This window comes from Lepisosteus oculatus, chromosome 2 (genome assembly GCF_040954835.1).
Source record: "Lepisosteus oculatus isolate fLepOcu1 chromosome 2, fLepOcu1.hap2, whole genome shotgun sequence".
Classification (NCBI taxonomy): Eukaryota; Metazoa; Chordata; class Actinopteri; order Semionotiformes; family Lepisosteidae; genus Lepisosteus; species Lepisosteus oculatus.
Genome location: NC_090697.1, coordinates 61,186,749 through 61,206,247, shown reverse-complemented (window position 1 = coordinate 61,206,247; position 19,499 = coordinate 61,186,749). Strand labels below are relative to the sequence as shown.

Here is a 19,499-nt window from a genome sequence, read left to right as displayed (position 1 = left end):
TGTGTCAACTGGGTCAATTTTCCCAGAACCCAATAATCCAACTAATATGCCTTTTGACTGTGGGAGGAAACCAGACTACCTGGTGGTTGCCCAAGCATATACTGTATGGAGAACATATAAACTCAACTCTGAAAGCACCCTACTTCCGGAATTGAACTCAAGGCCTCAGCGCTGCAAGGCAGCAATGCTAACCAGTGTGCCACTGTGCCACCCTGAATTAGATGAAGCAGTTAGAAAATAGGTGTAATTCATTCAGTTTCAAAATTTGAATTTTCTCTGTAACAAAAATTATTCTGAATACCTCCTCAGATTAAACAACAAATGAAGCTGGAAGGAAAAAGAAAAGAAAATCAAAGTCAGATGTGAAAGTCATACAGCACCTCAGCTCTCTTCAGCATCTCCCACTTGTTGAGAATCTTCATGGCAAACACCTTGTCAGCATTCTTCACCTTCACCACAGCAACCTAAAGCAAAGAGTCAATCATTAAAAGCAGAATTCAAAAATCAAGTACAGACTACAGATGCTGTTTAATAGTGATTTCTTGTGAAATTCCTGACACATGATCAATCCTGTATATCTCCATACATAGAAACTTGTTTTATTTAAAGTAGTAATTCACTTTTTAGTTTTAATTGCAGTATTCAAATCAAAGAATGTCAATTCCATTATATCAAGAATATTAATAAACGATTATTGACTATTTGCATGATAAAACAATAGACACTGAATCAGCCAATGGAACTGCATTAGCCTATGGCTTCATACATGTCAAATACCTACTATAAATCACTTAGAAGGAGTATGACGGTTATGACAGGAATTAGCTCTCAAAGACAATTTTTTACTGAAACAGCGTTTCCTTGTCTACTGGCATAAAACATTTCTGCAGCATCTATAATCACTCTATTCCTTTTTGACAACAAAATTTAAAAGGCATAACATTTTGGAAGAAGAATACAAAATACCAAGCTAAATAGTGCCGGTCTTATGCTAAAGAGGCTTTAGAACAAGGGAGCATTTTGAATACAAGCAGGTGAGGTTATACTGCAAAACATGTATACAATTAACAAAAAAAACCTTTCAAAATTGTAGATGTTTTTGACTGCATGGGATTACTTTGAATTCATGTTTATGTTAATATATAGGAACACCCTTCATAAAAACATTTGCTCTGCCAAATTATTTTCAAAAATAATTAACTGCCCTGGAACCCATTGAGAGTTGTCCAGCAGAAATAAAGATACCTTTAAGAACACTGAGTGATCTGCAATGGAAGAGTTTAATTGTTTCAGGAAGAAAGAGTACATAAATAAAACATCTCTTTGATTAAATAGGTTTGGATGTGCCAAATAGATACCGCATATCAAAATGGCTACATTGTATGGTAGATATATTTCTGAAGCAGTTTGTAGAAAGTTCTTAAGGCTTTAGAAAGGACATGGCCTGGTCCTGAATCTTAATCCAGTGCATTTATTTTGAAATTGGAAGTGATTTAGCACAGGTTTAACAATGATGACCAATGGGATCTTGTGATGAATACCCTTCATTCTGAAAACTACAAAGATCTAAGCCATTCCAGAAATCCAGTTCTTCCTTAATATTAATATTAATTAGCCACTTGTAAACTAACAATACTACATTTCCATCTCCTGTATTCAAGCTAATGAATAGTCACATCCAAAATAAACTGCACCTACTGCTCTTGACTCCCCATCCTAATCTTGATGTATCTTCTAATACATATACACATTGAGCTGGGGTCTTCCTGATTGAGCAGGTTGAAAAAACATTTATAAGCCACAACGATCTAGACACGAATAAAAATATGCTATAAAATGATATATTTGTTTTTAGCAGTGTGTCTCTATAGTTATGCAAACCTTTTAGTTTTATACAACTGCTGTAGATTTGAAAGCCTGATATTTCAGAACAGCAAAATCAATAAAGATATAGTCATTAATGGTTTAATGTTCTACTGACTCTGTACAATACAAAGGCCGAATTCCTTTAATATGGACGTACCATATGAATACTTTTCTAATAACATGTAAGTACATATAAGCAATATACTTGTAAAGTTTGACTGATGTCCCTTTAATAGTAATATAACAAATCCATGATGCATATGAAGAAAAGGTTAACTTTCAGAATTTCATTTTTTGAACTTTTAAAGTATTGGTCTATTGCATAGACAAACTTCAAAGTAGTCGATTCGTACAACAGGTAGCTCAATGGAGAAGTATGATACCGTCTTCTGAAACAAATACATTAAAAACAAAGGAGGAGCATGTTAACAGTATGTGTGCTGCAAGACCAAATGAGGAACCTAAAATGTAATTAACAGCATAGGTAATGGTACAGAAAGTATTTTTTACTGAACAGAGAGCTTTTGGGGCATTAGGATTCTAACCTAATATTTGCAGCCGGGACCATGATAATGAAGAAATGGTCTTCTTTCTCTCTGCAAAATTGGTTTCTCATTCAAACATTTCTAGAAAAAAGTGGGAGATATATTGACTGATTTACAGACGATAAACACATCTCTGATAGAGCCGTTAGAAAATGTCTATGGATTCCAGCAATTTGACCATGTAGTATTTATCTGTAGTAATATTTGTCTGTAAACTACAAGTCAGTATGCAGTGTTTCAGAGGGGAAAAAAGTGTTTTTTTCATATTTATAAATTGTCAAAAAGCTTCTGAATGCGAATATTTACAAAGAATATTTACTTAAACGAAAAGGCTGATCGTAATTGTGCCAGAATATTTATTGAAAATGTAAAAACAGATACTAAATACTCAACATTTTCAAAAACAAGGCAATACAAAATACAACAACAGACAAATCAAAATAAGCTCAGCTTTTCTCAAGCTGTCATCATACAGTGAGCTGCAGTTTAGGCAAACAGTGCTTATCTTATCGGTCTGAAACATTAAACTATAGACTTCAGTACTCATTACTTTCCAAATTGTGATTACTTTCAGCAGTGTTAAGAGGTTGTACTATGTTTTGCTGGCACAGGACTATAGAAAGCAGAACACTAATAAAAGTTTAAAACAATATTTTTACTGTGCAGTACAACCCTTGGGCCTCATCTTCCATATTCCTCCATTTACAGAAACCTCAGCTTCTGACATTTCGTCTCAGGAAGTTCTTTCAGCCTTTCAGAGCTTGCCAGCTCTGAACTAAGGAGAAAACAATCCATCTGGAAAGGTTCAGAACACAGATCAAGGACAAAATCTTCTTTAGAACCTGACTTGCAAACATAAGATGGTTCTTAAACAAGAGGAGGTATTTGGCACATTCTAGCTCGTTTGGTAGCAGATAGCAAATTGATCCAAGGATCTCATCCAGACATTGCCTGAAAGAATCCAGGGTATAATTTTCAACAAAATGGTTGCGTAGCTGGTTTCAGACATCCACAACTTCATGTATGGAAAATTGCAGCCTGTTCTCAGTTTTGAATGTACTTCCCCATAATTTCTACATGTGACCTCTTGTTTGTGTTTCACTGTGTATTCTGAAAACTCTGCCAATGCCTTTGTATATCTAAATAAATCAGTTCCCCTCTTAATCTGCTTTTTGGGCTCAAAAACCTTTGTAATACAATCAAGATTTTTCATTGAGATTCCAATTCACTACCAATAATGAAAACATAATGTATCAATATTGTACAAGCATACACAATACTAAGAACACAAAATGTGTAGGCTTCAATATGAAAACTGTGGTTTACTGAACTGATTCTGAAGAAGGCAGAATATGTTTATACAGTATATAAATGCAATTTAATGTGTGCATTAAAGTATTCTATATGAACCATAAAACTGTTTGAAAAACAAGGAAAAAATAACTCCTCTTACTGTGATTATAACCCTCTCAAAGCCTAGTGCTTGTTTGGTAGAGATGTATTGCATAATGATAAATACTTTAAATCCCTGAAGGTGATGGGGGTAAAAAAAATGGAAACTGAGCTTGTGCAAGTGTTTACACTGTTACAAATTGGAGATTTTAAAAAATAAGAGAATTATTGAAATTATATAAATATACCGATAATATATCATCAATAATTAAAATACTTATAACCCCCCCCCATTGGAAAGATTATGCCAACAATATACCCAAGTACTTAGTTTAATCAGAGGCACTTGCAATCTTTATTCTCTGGCACAGATTTGGTGAAGGAGCAATAAATTAGAGGCAAACTGGTTTGAAAAATTATTTATTAATAAATATTCAACATATAACATGCAATTTACTCAATTTACAAACAAGGCATTTCAGAGGCCGACATCCTGACCAAAGAGAAGAAAAACCCAGACTACTACCAAGTATTCAAGCCCTATATACAGTTACACCTAACAGGTCAAAAAGAGAATAGACAAACATGCTTTTTAAACCAAACAGAATGTGACCTAGAGTTAAATCTCTATAAATCTGGAAGCTGCACTGTAAACAGGAACCATGAATTTCCCAACTCTAAAAAAAGTATTCACTGAACAGGGTAGACTGTTTCTAACCTAGTGTATATTTATAAAGAAAATCTGACTTCCTAAAATATCAAAATGGCAAGCTCTCTTAACAGAGTTCAAATACTTAACTTGAATCTGGTCTTAAAGGCTGATCAGATAAAGGACCTCCTGACTGGCACTGTCTCTCTTCTCTCTTTGGGACTTCCTCTCCTTCTCTGCCACCTTCTCTACCTGTCTTTTTATCCTGTTTTCCTGGTCTATTGGAGTTTTAATGATTTACCAAGAACTTAATTAACCAGCTAAACCAGATGATTTCTTTGACCAATGTGTCTCAGACCACTTACATCTCAGCAAACTCCTCAGATCCTTTCTTACTTTAAAGTTCCCAAGAACTGCAAAAATTGGTACTAGTTAGATGTTGACCATTGTCTGTACATTCTTAGAAACTGTAACTCAATAGCTCCTTCCAATAGCTGTAACAATATTTGTTTTCTTTTTTCACTAGGTGGATAACTAATAAATATCAACATCAACTGAGCATAAATTGGAGGGGAAGCCTTCCCACGGTATTGGTAATGGATCACACTTTTAAGGCCTGTTAATGAAAGCCACTAAATTGGTCAAAGTAATCTTATATAGGATTAAATATAGCCGATGCTCTGTGAATCCTTAACACCAATGCATAAGTAGATGAGATCCTCCATCTAGTCTGGGCTTCTCCAGAATGTTCTTCCTTGCAGTCATCAAATGGCTGCACAATACTTGGACCTTTGTGACAGAGACTGTTTACAGTTGTTTCCAACATTAATAAATAGACTGATCACTTTTTCATTTTTTTTCCAGCTGGTTATACTGCATCAATGCAAAGGCCTAAAATACACATCTGACTGGTTCAGAGTTTGTTCATTGTTTGACCAGTGGGAAATAATCTTAGGAGTTTTTCTCTAACTCCTGAGCTATAAATTATGCCAACGTTTAGTTTAGTTGTCATGTATGTCAATGTACTTCCCAAAATGTTAACTTTTCTTTCATTTTCTTTTAAGGTGGAAAGTTGACAGTTAATTCTTGTCTGGCTTTCTCTTCAGCTCCATTTCTTCTTTACTTCAGTTAACCTTATTTAAATGCAAAATCAATTTTTTTAAAAACAAAATTAATTCCAAAGATTATTAGCTACATACTGTATGGAAGGAACTCGAGAAACAAACCACGGGGGAAGAATTACAAGGATTTATTCCACTGCCCATGTATACCAACAGTGTTTGGGGCACTTCAAAGGGTAACAAAAGCCAAACAAAACTGCACACAAACAAAGATGTAAAGACACAAAAACATGAAAAGGAAAAAAAGTTAAAGCCCTTTTAAAACTCTAAAATACATTTTATTTCTCAAATTGTCAGAGGGTGAGGTGTACCTGGTAAACATTTGAACTGAATGCGCTAGGTAACGGGATGTGTCAGAATTGTGGTGATGTGGTCGGAGTTATGAAGACATTAGAAGTTGAGCAGCTGTCTTTTGGACAACTTGAAGTTTGTTTCAAAAACAGGTAGGCAGACCACTCTAAAGGCTAATAAAGTAATCCAGCTTAGATATGATTAAGTTAATAAACTTCTGCAGCTGTATAATCAAGAAAAGGCTGCCTGAGTGCGGTCTTGGCATGGCATTAGCACTGCATTTATTGCCTTAAATATCCAAATTGTAAATGTATGGTTCTGACCTCCATGAGAAACTTTGTAATTTTGCCTTTGTAAACTATGAAATGCTGTTCAAAACAGTCAAAATATGATTTCCTTTTGTTTATATATTTGTTTTTTTTATTTGATACCTTTAAAACTACAGTACAAGAAGTAAATGGAACGTTTTACTGTGCATATTCAGCAAGAAATGCCAATTTTAGGAATTTAAGATGGCCCACATGCAAGGCAAAAGCTTTATAAACACTCAGACTCCTGTCCCTTTCAATTATCAAGTGACCAGGCATGCAGTTTACATCAGGAATCAGATGTTAAGGCAAAATGAAATAACTTTTATTTACAGATGGTGGAATTTTAAATTTAAAAAAATAAAAACCACCTGTACAGAAGAAAGCATATAATGCCCTTGGAACTTCTGTGAAACTGCTATAGGTCTGAATGCTAGCAAAAGCAAAGAACAATCTCTCGGTTGTTCTGTTAAATTCTAGCTCTTGAATGCTACACTTGAAATCCAGTTAAAACAACAGGATCAGTGGCTATGACCCATGTCCTACCAATCTCTCTTCCCTGACAGACTTTCCACGGCAAGCAAGGTAAGACCTGAGCTCTCAAATTTCCTTGGAAGTACAAAAATGAGTTTGGATAGCTTTTAAACAAAATGTTATGGACCAATATGTATATTTAGCAAAGTGATGTAAAAATTGAACTGTGAAGAAAAGAAAGGGATGATGCTTCAAAGAACACTATGTCATTTACAAGGCATAGCCTGTACAGGGTAGTCTTGGTCGCCTCTGGAGCTGGCTCATATGTCTTTATAGATGACTTCATTGATTACTTCAAATGTGATGACTTTATTTCCTGTCTTCACTGCAGTTTTCTGTTTTAAACCCATGGATTTATCGCCAGGTTAATATTGGTGTGATGATGATATAATAAAGCTAGAAAATGCTATATATGCAACTAGAAAGAGTCATGCTATTTTTCAGGCTTTATTATTGAAATGTAGCGCTTGTGTTCTATAACAAGTGTGACCAACCTGTGCTAGGTGTATAAAGATTTTAAAGGTCTATTTAAAACACTAACACCTAAAGATTTGGGAGAAGTTTTTTACTTAATCCAGTTAAGACATTAAGTACATAATTTATCTTATCAGACTGGACATCCACAGCCTTGGTAGCCTTTTCAGTCTTTGCCATTTTAATGATCATGCTTCATGTTCATATTAAAACTCTGCACCTTTCTATAACATTGTAGTTTTTACCTTATTGGCAAATTTGTTAGACTTCACTTCTTATCATAGTATATAACGCATTTACATAAAATTGACAATGGTACATGTAATATTACATAGAATGCAAATATATTTCTAGCATGTAATCCAAAACGGATATTAATTTTTTTTACAAATAATAAGAAGTCAAATAAAAAATATGTTCTGCATTTTATGTACCACAAATTCTAATATGGAATAAAATTGTGGCTGATCTTTATAAAGTAGGAATTGTGCTAAATAAGATGCATCAATTTTATCTGAAGTTTTATTTTATATTGCAATTAAAACACAAATTTTAATTTTCTAAAATTTGTACTGCAGTTTAACTGGATAAAATGTTTAGATATCTGTGCTTGGTACAGCGGTCTTTATTATATGCTTTGAATCTGCTGTTCCTGTTGGTTACATGTTACTTGAAGAGCCAAGTTGCAGATTAACAGCATGTACTGTACAGTGCCAAGGAACACCCAATATAATATAATAAATGTCTCATTTTATAAGTTTATATTTACCAATTCAATATTTTTTAAATGCAATGATGTATGAAGTAGAAAAAATAAGACAATAATTAAAATGCATGTGAAATAATAAGAAAGCACTAGACACTTATAATACTTTTGTTACCATGTCCCAAATCTATGGAACACCGTCCTGAAAGAAATAAGAAACTGAACCACATGAGTTGTTGAGTTTGAACCTGCACTAAAATGCAATATTAATAAAGTGCAATATTAACACAGGACGTAAGAAAAGGGGGAAATGTCTAAATTTCCAGCTAATGACTGTGTTTGGTCTAAAAAGATGGTACAGTAATTGAAAGGTTAATTTTAACCTGAAAACCTCAGTTTATCATCAGTAACCTAGTTCCCAGAAATGGAACGTAGTCATTACCTCATAAGGAAGTGCCACATCACTTATCTCCCTGCTGAGTACATCTACCATATCGAGTCCGACCCTGTCACATCGCATGGCACTGAACTCCTTTTCCTACAAGGCTGTGGAGACGTAGCAGCTGATTACTATCTTTTGACAAACAGCGCCCTTGCGAGGCCAAGTGTTGAGAAGCATGGGACGGTATCAATTGAATTCCTTTCAGGAAACCAGGGTTAAGATAATAACCCAAGTTCCCCTTTCAGAATAAAGTCTTTCACTGCATGGACAACAGCAGTGCCGGAGCTGTCAAGAACAGGAGGGCAAGAGGCCTCAGTAATGAAGGGTTCCAAAGGGATTTAGAGGCAGCATGCAAGACCTCCAAACCAATGGAGGGATGCCCTATGTCTATCACGTTCAGCCTGCGCAACTAAACAAATGTGGAAGGAGAAGACCTTGACACTGCCAGGCAGAGAGTGGCAAGTAAAGCGGTTTCAAAGAGTGCCCTGGGAGCCAACAAGAAAGGCAAAGATGTTGCCGATAAGCTTCGACTATCCACCTAGCCAGCTTGTGCTTGGAAAGTCCAACGCTGAACATTTGAATCCCAAAGGACACAAAAAGCTGATAAGATATCCTGAAGGTTCTAGTTAGATGCACATATACATCCAATATTTCATTGTCACAGACTGATTAACATGGAAGGCTCAGAGCACAAAAGATAGTTGTCTGCAGCTACATTGCAAAGTTATCAGAAGCCACAAAGACCAAGGAAGTACTGTCAGCTCCCAGAGCTTTCTAATGTGACAGGCTTATGCTAAGGGCCAAGGGAAAAGCTTGAAGGGCTAGGGTGTCCCATGGTGGTATTATCATCTTTGCATGGCAGGTGGAGCCTTGGTACTCTGCACAGAAACATTGATTTACACTACCTATTCATTTTTGGTATCCTCATCCACTTTGTAATGAAAGTTGTATTCCTCAAAGAGATCAAGAGTGGCTGTGCATCCATTTAACAGCTTGGGGGGGAGGGTGTTAAAAGGGTAAGTGTGTAAAACCCACCCCACTGCCGTGTTTTTTATCCTGATCTGGACATGGTTCAGCACAGGAAGGAAGTGCTGGAAGACCAGAAAACCCAGCGTTACGGAATATTGATGTGAACTAAGGTTTAGGTTCATGGTAATGAAGTTGGATCTTATAGCTTCAGTTAATTTCAAAACCTATATAAGGAATATCAATACTGTAGCACTGCCAAGATACAAAATTAGGTTAAAATACAGCATTCCCCAGCCAGCATTTTATAATTGGCTTCATTCCTGATTCAAAATTATTTTATGTGAATATTGCAGAATCAGGCAAATAAATGTCAGCTTAGATTTTAATATTTTGCTATTGTACTATTCTCTTTAGATAAAGTCTAAGAAACTCTTTTCTTAGACTTTTTTATCATTGATTTCTAAATTATCCTCTGATTCACTTGGCTTTTTTCCCTATCTTTGGATTAAGAACTGCTCACCCAAATCAAGTAATATACTGATAAAGACAGCAGGAAAACAGATCCTCAAGCCTTAAAGCAATGTCAGTCAGGAGGGAAAAACATTGAATTGTGAAACATCTAACAAGATTTATACCTTTCTAGTGACTGAGAAGCCATTTTACACTTTTCTTCACAATATAAGAAGTAGTAAAATTCTAATAAGGAAGTCCAAATACTCTGTGGGGGAATGTTTGACCTGATCCTCAGGACACTGCTCAGAGCAAAACTGCATTTACAGCTGTTTAGGCCTTGAGCTTCGGTAAACAGTTAAAATGCAACTAAGTTGCTTTCTGTTCCCTACACACTGGTAGTCTATGACTCATTGCAGATAGATTATTGATAGAATATTAACACTATCCACTGTAAGTGCTTTAAGATCCAAGATCTTAGGAAAATCTATAAACAAACATATATTTATATATTTTTTAAAATAAGTGTCTGATAGAGAATACACACATCCTATGTTCGGCAAGAAACAGGATGGTTTCATGTTGGCTATAATGCAGTGCTAGCATCCAGATAGTGTTACTCCACATGATCGCAGAGTTTGCCATGATCCAGATGATCTCTTATATTTAGGGCACTCTTATATTCCATTAAAAACTGATTGCCAGAACACAAAAAAAAACACAAAAAGGAAATCAGACATCTCAGGATTTTCATGCTAATAAAAAAAGGGGGTGGTTGGTTAAATCAGAATTTGCCGTTTTGCAAATTCTAAACTACACTGACAGATGACAAAAAACAATTCATATTAGAACTCAATAATAAAAAACAGGCTTCCACGAGCTTCTCCAATAAACTGACTATCTTTCCCACTTCTGTAAATCAGTGTACAGGGTAAATTACTGGTTGACTTCTTGCCAATGAATGGCTGAACTAAATAAATGAATTGAACCCTACAGTACTGAGGAAGTTCTGTATCTGCAGGAAAGCCGCTAAGATTCCCAATGCATGGCGGTTTGATTCTTTTCAGGTCTGTTGACTTATATTAGTAAACATCAACAGAGGCAAATTTGATTTCCTGATCGTGTTTTTAGTAAATCTGTATATACAAATACATGTTCAAATGATTGAAATATGCAGACTTTCTATTTCATTATTATTCATACTAGAACCCACAGGCCTTCATGACTTACACAGAGCTAACTGCTGTAAAATTAAAATATCTTATTTTGTTGCAAGACTTTCAGAATTCCAAGATGGCTGCAGGATTCTAAATTAGTCATCTGCTGTTTGACCGCTGTCAAATTTGGCAAAGATTTTAAACTTCAAAGGCTCAAAGTACTTCAAAGGGTAATCAGGCTAAAACTCTTTCTCTCTCTGCTTTCTTGCCTCATTTTTCATCTGGCTTGTGAATTTATATAACAGGATATTTTTTCTTTCTTTTAGGACAGATTTACCAATAAACTAGATGAATATACAGTGTATGCAACAAAGAGCTCTGAATCCTTCACCTTGCCTTGCATAAAGGAAACTGAATCAAACATTTTCTATAGTTCAAGCCATGCGTCTGTCTTTTGTTATCTACCTTTTCATTCTTCATCTTGTTAAAATACTGTATAGCTAAAAGGACTTGTTTGTGCTGTTTAGAAGGGAATGATAATCACAACATTCACTTAAAATGCACTACAAAGCTTTATTTTAATTAGATTAGATTCACACAAGGAAATCATGGAATCAAATTCTGATCAAATAAGTCATGTATAACATCACAAAGGAAATTCATGCAAATAAAAAATGGATAGGCTTTGAACATTACTTCTCATCCAGTTAAAAATTACACACTAAATCATTCAAGATCAAACTAAAAAACTTTAAGCATGGAGCATCTCACTTTCCTTTGCACTAGGCAAAAACAACAGCCCTGACACACGTAACGTAATGTTCTACGTAGCCGAGTCCCTGGGTACAACAGAAACAATCTAGCTTAAATTGTGCTTTTCAGAATTTGGATAAGAATGCAAAGTGGAATTAAATGATGCTTACATTGCTGGCTTGGGTGACAGTTTTTTAAAATAATGTGTACTTGATAGGCATATCTATACAGATATTTGAGTTTTAAAAGCTTGATTATCTGGAGGAGCTCCTGTGAGATTTGTGATGTCCTAAAAATCTGCAACAGTCAATGGAACAAACTACTGGGGAAAAAAATGGGACGAGTAACTTAATAGTTATAATAGCTAGTGTGAGTGCAGCGCTTAAGAGAAAGATACACCAACCACTGTTTAATGACTGTTAAGTTACATGGTAAAAGCATGTACTGAAGAAATGTTTTCTAATGGCAATAGAACCCAGTTAGCGAAGGTTCTACGCTAACTTGTTTGCAATTTAGCCTTTGGATCTGGATCAATACCTCCAGTTGTAGTTGTGGTTAACAACCTCAAGATAAAACAATCATAAATGGTGTATATTATTTAATTATAAAGTGTATACTTTATAATAAACAAGTGACGGCTTCAACTATATTCAACTCTATTCTGTATTCTATTTTGAAAATGCTAGCAATCTGGCATCTGTGCCCAATCTATTTGATATGTTTGCAAATGGTACACTTAGCCTCCTTCGGGAGGATTTATGCAAATCAGTAGGCTCCTAGAAGTTCTGAAATGCCAGGACTCTCTGGATACAGGCTTGACTGGGTGGTAGACAAAATGTACGTTTGGATTCTATATGTTGGTTCAAATCCGGGTTAAAGCCAATTGTACCTGACATTCCCCACAAGGCAACAAGTAATAAGTCCACCATGAATGGAGGTACAAAGGATCAAAGTCGGCTAGATTTCACTGTGCTACACCAAACCTGTGGCTTACAGTGCAATCTTCATCTTCTGCCCTTAGCGCTGCAGTTGGAGATACAGCGTGAACCTGCATGTTTATTATTTTATATTTATGAAACCAATGTGTTTAATAATGGTCAATTCCAATTGAAGTTTGAAAGAATAAATGAAAACTATTAAAAATAATTCCAAAATGAAAAAATCTCTCTCCATAGCTGACATTCTGTTTGACATCCCAGACCCCTCTATTAATCCAAACCTGGAACACCTCCCATCTGCTACATCCCAGCACTAAATTAACCTTGAACCCAATTGACTTTGTGTTGTCCCTTTCAAAAGCCTTGATGTCTGTGCACACAATAACATCATCATGTCTATATTCTCTGCTTTCATTACACACGATTGCACTTGCAGTTTACTTCTTAATTCTTCAGAAAACAGAAGACAAGAACAATAAATCTCTCGAAGGAACAAATCTGCAGAAATCAGCATCATGCCTGTTTAAACAATGTCAGAAAGCACAAACACATGCTCATTTATCAATTCAATACAATGCAGTGTTTCCTTCAAATTCTAGGAATGGAAATACATTTTCAATGCTTTGGTTTACATAAAATTCAAATATTGGGTAGTACTTCTTTATTAATGATAACATCAGTTTATTGTTATCCATTTTACCCTACCTAATATTTGTCTCAATTTAAATTATTTGTTTCAGTCCACTATCCTCTTTTCCCTATAAGACTTTTTGGGGGGGAACAGGATCCTGTTTGAAAATCATTCCTTGGATTTTGTCATAAACTGGTAACACTTCATAATTTCAAATTTAAAAAACCCAAACAGTAGTAGATTCTCCTTTTACCATGTAATATCCTTCCTTAATAGTTCCAAAACTACCTCCCTAAAACCTACAGCACTGCACCAAACAAAGCCAAAACCAGAGATCGTAATACAAAATTTGTGGAAAATATCTTTTACACAAAAATACTTTAAATATTTTGTGATAAAAATATAATTCTTACTACCAGGACAAACCTCTTATTATAAAGAGTTATAATTTGCAAATTATAATCTTTGGCCATTAACCATCATATTAGTCACAGTCAAATAAAAAAACATTACCATTCACACTAAGCTAGCCTTACAAGTGTGGCAGTGCCTTTTATGGTGCCCACCAATGCAAAGACAATATAAAATTGTAATATCTGACCCACACCACAAAAAATAACAGAATTAGCTAAAATAAACATTCTAAACAAGACAGATGACTGCTTTACTACATTAGTATAAGAGATGTTTCATACTGAATTATTTGAAAACACTTAATGCACTCATCAAAAATATCAGATCCTAAACAAATTAATTAAAAGATGCTGTTTAAAACATTGTCTCACCAGTTTTCTGATTTCCTGTTAAACTAATAAAGCTGACACGATCCTTCAAGTCATTGAATGAAAGCAACTGAAATTGCCATTCATGGTTTTGTCTTGGGATTAAACAACAGATTTTGCACAATGAATAAAGTCTCTTTTTAATTTACAAATAAATGTATTTAGCATTATTATAAATGTCTCCAAAATGTAACTGAAAGTCAAAACAATTCCTCACTTAAAATGCTCCACTTCAATACTGTGTGAGCGAGGTGAGTTTTCAAACTATGGTAACAGCAAGTAAAATATTTCAAATAGCAACGCACATACTGTATGTAAATATGAAATAATGTGCTTAAGTGAAGGGAAATGTAAGCATGGCTTTGTAAAGCATAGGAAACAGGAGAAAGCGCCCCAGACAAAGGAAGACTAACCAAAGGAGAGTTGCTCAGACTAAGAAACAGCTGCCAAGTTAGCAAAAGCCCTGGAATGTGGTTTATTATGGTAATCCCGTCAGGCTCTCTCCTCTCCAGCACACTCCGCTAGGTGCATCTGAGGATTCCACGGCACGTGATGGAAATGTTATAAATGTAACGCGCATCAAGAAAACAACGACTGTCGAACAGCAATTTCATCAATATGGGGTTCTGTACAATTGCAGGCTGTGGTACAAACTGCACATCATGCAATGCACTTCAAGACAAGCTTGATATTACATTCTTCTTGCTAAAAGAAACAACTTTATTACTTTTATACCTCCAAAAACCTTAATCAAATCTCCTCTCAGATGCCATTTATAGAGAGCTTAAGAGTGTATTAATATGCCTGAGTCATAAATTATACTTAATCCCTGGAATCTTTCTAGTTGCTCTCTCTCTAAACCAGCTCTTTTAATGTCTTTTTCGCAATGTGGAGATTAGACTCGTAAGCAGTATTTCACATGTGGTCAAATAAGGGTACTGTACAGTTTCAATATAGAGTAACCCCTACATGACTTCTCTATTTTACAGTTTTAACTACAGTATGTGTGTAAGCAAAGCATTTTATCTCCTTCCTGTATTCCCTAGAAGCTTAGAGTGCAGGGTCTTAAAATGCATAAGTCTTTATCATTACCACACATTCAAATTCTTCGGCTAACATAAATGTCTTGCACTTTCTCTTTAATTACTTCCGTTGTTTGAACACCAGAAAAGGCTGCAGTTTTTTTCCCAGCAAAATGTGATCAAACCAAACTCCTTGTTACAATTTCTACAAAGTAATAAAGCAAAGTACAGTTTTAGAGTACGTATCTCAGTCTCCACCCAACATCAAAGAGAATTTGGTTCTTCAGCTAGAAAGAGTGGCTAGGGTTAATTTAAATCAGAAACTGGGTGAGAGATTGAACGGGTGTACTATGGCACTCTGTAAGCTTGAAAGGCATAGCATGAGCTAAGTCTGGGAGACATACAGTACAGTTGCAAGAAAAAGATTGTAAACCCTTTGGAATTACCTGGAGTTCTGCATTAATTACTCATAAAAATGTGGTCTGATCTTCAACTAAGTCACAATAATAGACCAACACAATCTGCTTAAACTAATAACACACAAACAATTGTAGTTCTTATTGTCAGTACTGAACACAATGCTTAAACATTCACAGTCTAGGTTAATATGGCCAGCAGCCATATCACCCTGCAACTCACAACTGGCAACCCACTGAAGCTAAGCAGGTGTGAGCCTGGTCAGTACCTGGATGGGAGACCTCTTTGGAAAAACTAAGGTTGCTGCTGGAAGAGGTGTTAGTGGGGCCAGCAGGGGTCCATGTGGGTCCTAATGCCACAGTATAGTGACGGGGACACTATACTGTTAACAGGTGCTGTCCTTCAGATGAGACGTAAAACCGAGGTTCTGACTCTCTGTGGTCATTAAAAATCCCAGGGCGCTTCTCGAAAAGAGTAGGGGTGTAACCCCAGTGTCCTGGCCAAATTTCCAATTGGCCCTTACCAATCATGGCCTCCTGCTCTCCTCCCCACTGATAGCTGATGTGTGGTGAGTGTTCTGGTGCACTATGGCTGCCGTCGCATCATCCAGGTGGATGCTGCACATTGGTGGTGGTGGAGGGGAGTCCCCATTACCTGTAAAGCGCTTTGAGTGGAGTGTCCAGAAAAGTGCTATATAAGTGTAAGCAATTATTGTTGTTATTATTATTAATAAAGCTGAATGCTGAAATCCCGGTAATTCCAAAGGTTTCACAAACATTTTCTTGCAACTGTAAACTAGAAGCAAGAAGGGTTCCTTCTAAACCTGAAAAGTACACAGATGTGTCTTAAAGTGACATAAAATGTAATTCGAACAGTTCCCATAAAATAAGGTGTGAAAATAAAGGATTTAAAAAATCTAAATAGCTGAAAGTTTCTAAAAGATTTAGAGGGCTCCCAAAGATGTGATTGACTTTCCTCCCATTTTCTACTGTGTTTGCAATCATTGGGCCCATTCAAAGGAAGAAACCCCTGACTGATTGAGGAGAAAAAATGTTGTTTAATTGTAGGATTTAAGAATGAGCAAGTAGATGCTGTTGGATGGAAGAAGCTTATGTGATGTGCAAAAAAAAAACTTTATAGTAGATAACACAGATGCTCAGATTATTGTAAGAGCTTCTCTTTCTTTAGCTCTTACCTCAGCAGAAGCCAGTTTTAAATTCATCTACAAAGAAAACCATTAATTTTTACAATATAAGCTTACAGAAATGGCTAGTAATGCATGAGATCCTGTACCCTGTTAAAGGCTTTCTGAAAATCAAGATATACATTTTGTAACGCATCCTGCATCTGAGTATTTTGCATTTTCTTCCAAAAAGGTTAAGGATTTGTAATCAATTTCAGCCTTCTGCAGAATTTGTGCTCTGGGAATCATTAGTTTTCCAAGCACATATGGGTGACCTCCAAAAATAATTGGACAACAAAATCAAAACTTATTGCTATGTTATTTTTGCTTTACAGTTTAGCAATTTGTATTTGTGATCATGAAATATAATATGAAGAATAAGTACAATATAAGACATTTTATTTCTAGAAAGTTCTATACCTTTGCTCACATTTAAACAAAAACATACTCAACAAAATATTTAGTTGCATATCTTTGAAAATCTAACTACACAGAGTTTCCAACCCACTGAGCTCATAAGTCTGTGAAATAATTTGACATGCTTTGAAATTTATCATGTTGAATGTGCACAATTGCTTTTTGAGCATTCTTTCTCACAAAAATGGTTGTAATCACACATCTTTTTTTATTAGTGTCCTTTGTTGGCAGTAAACACAATATAAATGTGCATCTTCTACCACAAAGTCAAACAGAAATAATTTAACTGCTTACTGATATTGAGCTGTCACCTCTTATACAACAGTCAAAGAAAAACAACCGTGGCTTCTTCTATGGAAAATGATGTGCTTCGCCCGGGGCTTTTTTGGAAGAGAAAAGGGTCATTTTTTGGTGTTTTGTCAAGTTCTGTCATGCTACCAGATTTTTAAATGACTGCAAAAATGTGCAACACTCACAACTTGAAGATTTTACTACACAGCAGACAGATCCAACTGCATATATTACATGCTGATGGTTCCAATGTTAAGTTGACATCAAAATCTAGATTTCATCTTGCTACCTTATGTGCAATTAATTTGCCTAAACAAATGAGAAAATAGGGTAATGCTGAATACATTACTTTTCTACCTAGTCAGCAACATTTGTAACAGAGAGCAGCTCACATCTTAAATAGATTAAACTGTGATACAGTCTTAGTTGTTTCCATGGCACCACATGAATATAATATTTTTTCAAGGATAAACTGGAAATTTTAAAACCAGGACAGATGCTTACCTCACCAAAGGCTCCCCGACCAATCACTTTCAGAATCTCAAAGTCCTCTTTGTGCAGACGCATCTGCTTCACTTTAGAAGTGAAAGGCTTAGCTAAAAGACAAAAAGAGATATATTCCTTAAGCAAGAGTACACACCTTGAACAAATAAAGAACATCAAAACTTACATCACTGTGTTTAGGAGCGATGTTCTTACAATTGCAAAACAAATACAGGATCAATCAGAGAACATGGCTTAAAACCATAACAAAAAATGAAAACTGTAGTTGGTAGCTTCATATAAGAATTGTAATGGGCACACAACATTTACATTTTGTTGTTTTAATAAGAGGGCTGTGAGGAATAAAAGCTTTGGATGTTTTATTTCTGGGGTCAAAGTGAAGATAACCCACCATGTAGAACAAACACACTACACGATCAGTTTCTCTCTTAAGTGAATTTTCCAGGCAACATGCATTTTATGGACTTATACTTCAGTATAACTGAAGCAAAAGTTAAAGTTTTTCTTCCACTCTTTACCAAAATCGGATCCTGCGCATCTTCACCTAAATCTTTACAGAGAACACATGAATTTGTACATAGGCTACCGTCTTGGAATCATAACCTAAGTAAATCTGACAAAGTAATGAAGGAGCCTCCTACATTAAATAACAACTATATGTAGCCTAGATTATTTATGCAAACATTTAAATGTATTGAACATTTATTTTTTTACAAAACTAAACCATCCTTGCAATTAATTCCCGTTTCTCTGCTAAAAGAAACTGAACTGAAAACGCTGTCGGTTTGTCAAATGACTAAAAAATTCATCCAAATGGTTCCCTTACATAAAAATGTAAAGGCAACTTTAAATGTAAATGCTTTTCAGACTCAACAGATGTGTATGTTTATCTGATTTTCATTTAGTTTGCAAGGATTTTAAGGACGAGCATCATCGTTTATTTGTTGGATGAGACAAGGGTCACATATTAGTAAAGGCATATTGTAATCTTCCCTGCCAAAAAAACTCAGAAAACAATGACAGACAAAAGCAAAAAAATCTTGGGACAGACTTGAAACTTTTGTCACAGACAAACGGCAGATTCAAGAAGTGTGAATCAGAGCTTCTGCAAATCAGTCCTGTTTCACACTGCCATCATCACACACTGAGAAAATTCTATACACGTTGTTAGTGTCTGAAGAGGTGCAAACATTTGTTATTTTTAGGATGCTATGGTTCATTCAATGGATATTTTCCCCAAAGACATGTTTGACAGTAAAAAGTTATAAATGTGCTTTAATTTGCATGTATCGTTATTTAATCCATCATTAGTCTTTCTATTGGTGTTGACCTACTTAACCAGCATTTTCAAAAGTTAAGAATTATGTTTCTTAAGACAATTATTCTTAGTCTAACTAAATGAATCTGTGATCAAGGGTATCAAACCCCACTGCTGTATGGGTTAGAACAGGTTTTCTAGATTTTTTTAAAGACACAGCACCTGAAGAACTAGAATAAACTTAAATTTGATTTAGCCAGTTCAGTTTATAACTACCTGATTAAACAGGTTAAGAGATTAATTGAAATTAAAACCAGTAGATATACTAACCCTCTAAAGCAGAATAAGGACTGGCTAGCTTTTCTCTATTGTCTTGTGGGTTTTACTGCAACCTAAATA

The 19,499-nt window shown here is 35.4% G+C and overlaps 1 protein-coding gene across 3 annotated transcripts in view; it reads right to left on the bottom strand.

Moving 5' to 3' along the window:
- Positions 1–19,499, bottom strand: part of cdc42bpab (CDC42 binding protein kinase alpha (DMPK-like) b) — a 190,875-nt gene that overhangs the window by 117,224 nt on the left and 54,152 nt on the right. For all 3 annotated transcript variants that reach the window (XM_069180002.1, XM_069180006.1, XM_069180007.1), the window contains exons 2-3: positions 17,843–17,934; positions 381–464 (exon numbers count right to left, since the gene is read on the bottom strand). In XM_069180002.1, the coding sequence (XP_069036103.1) occupies positions 381–464; positions 17,843–17,934 (176 nt within the window). The remainder of the gene's footprint in view (positions 1–380; positions 465–17,842; positions 17,935–19,499) is intronic.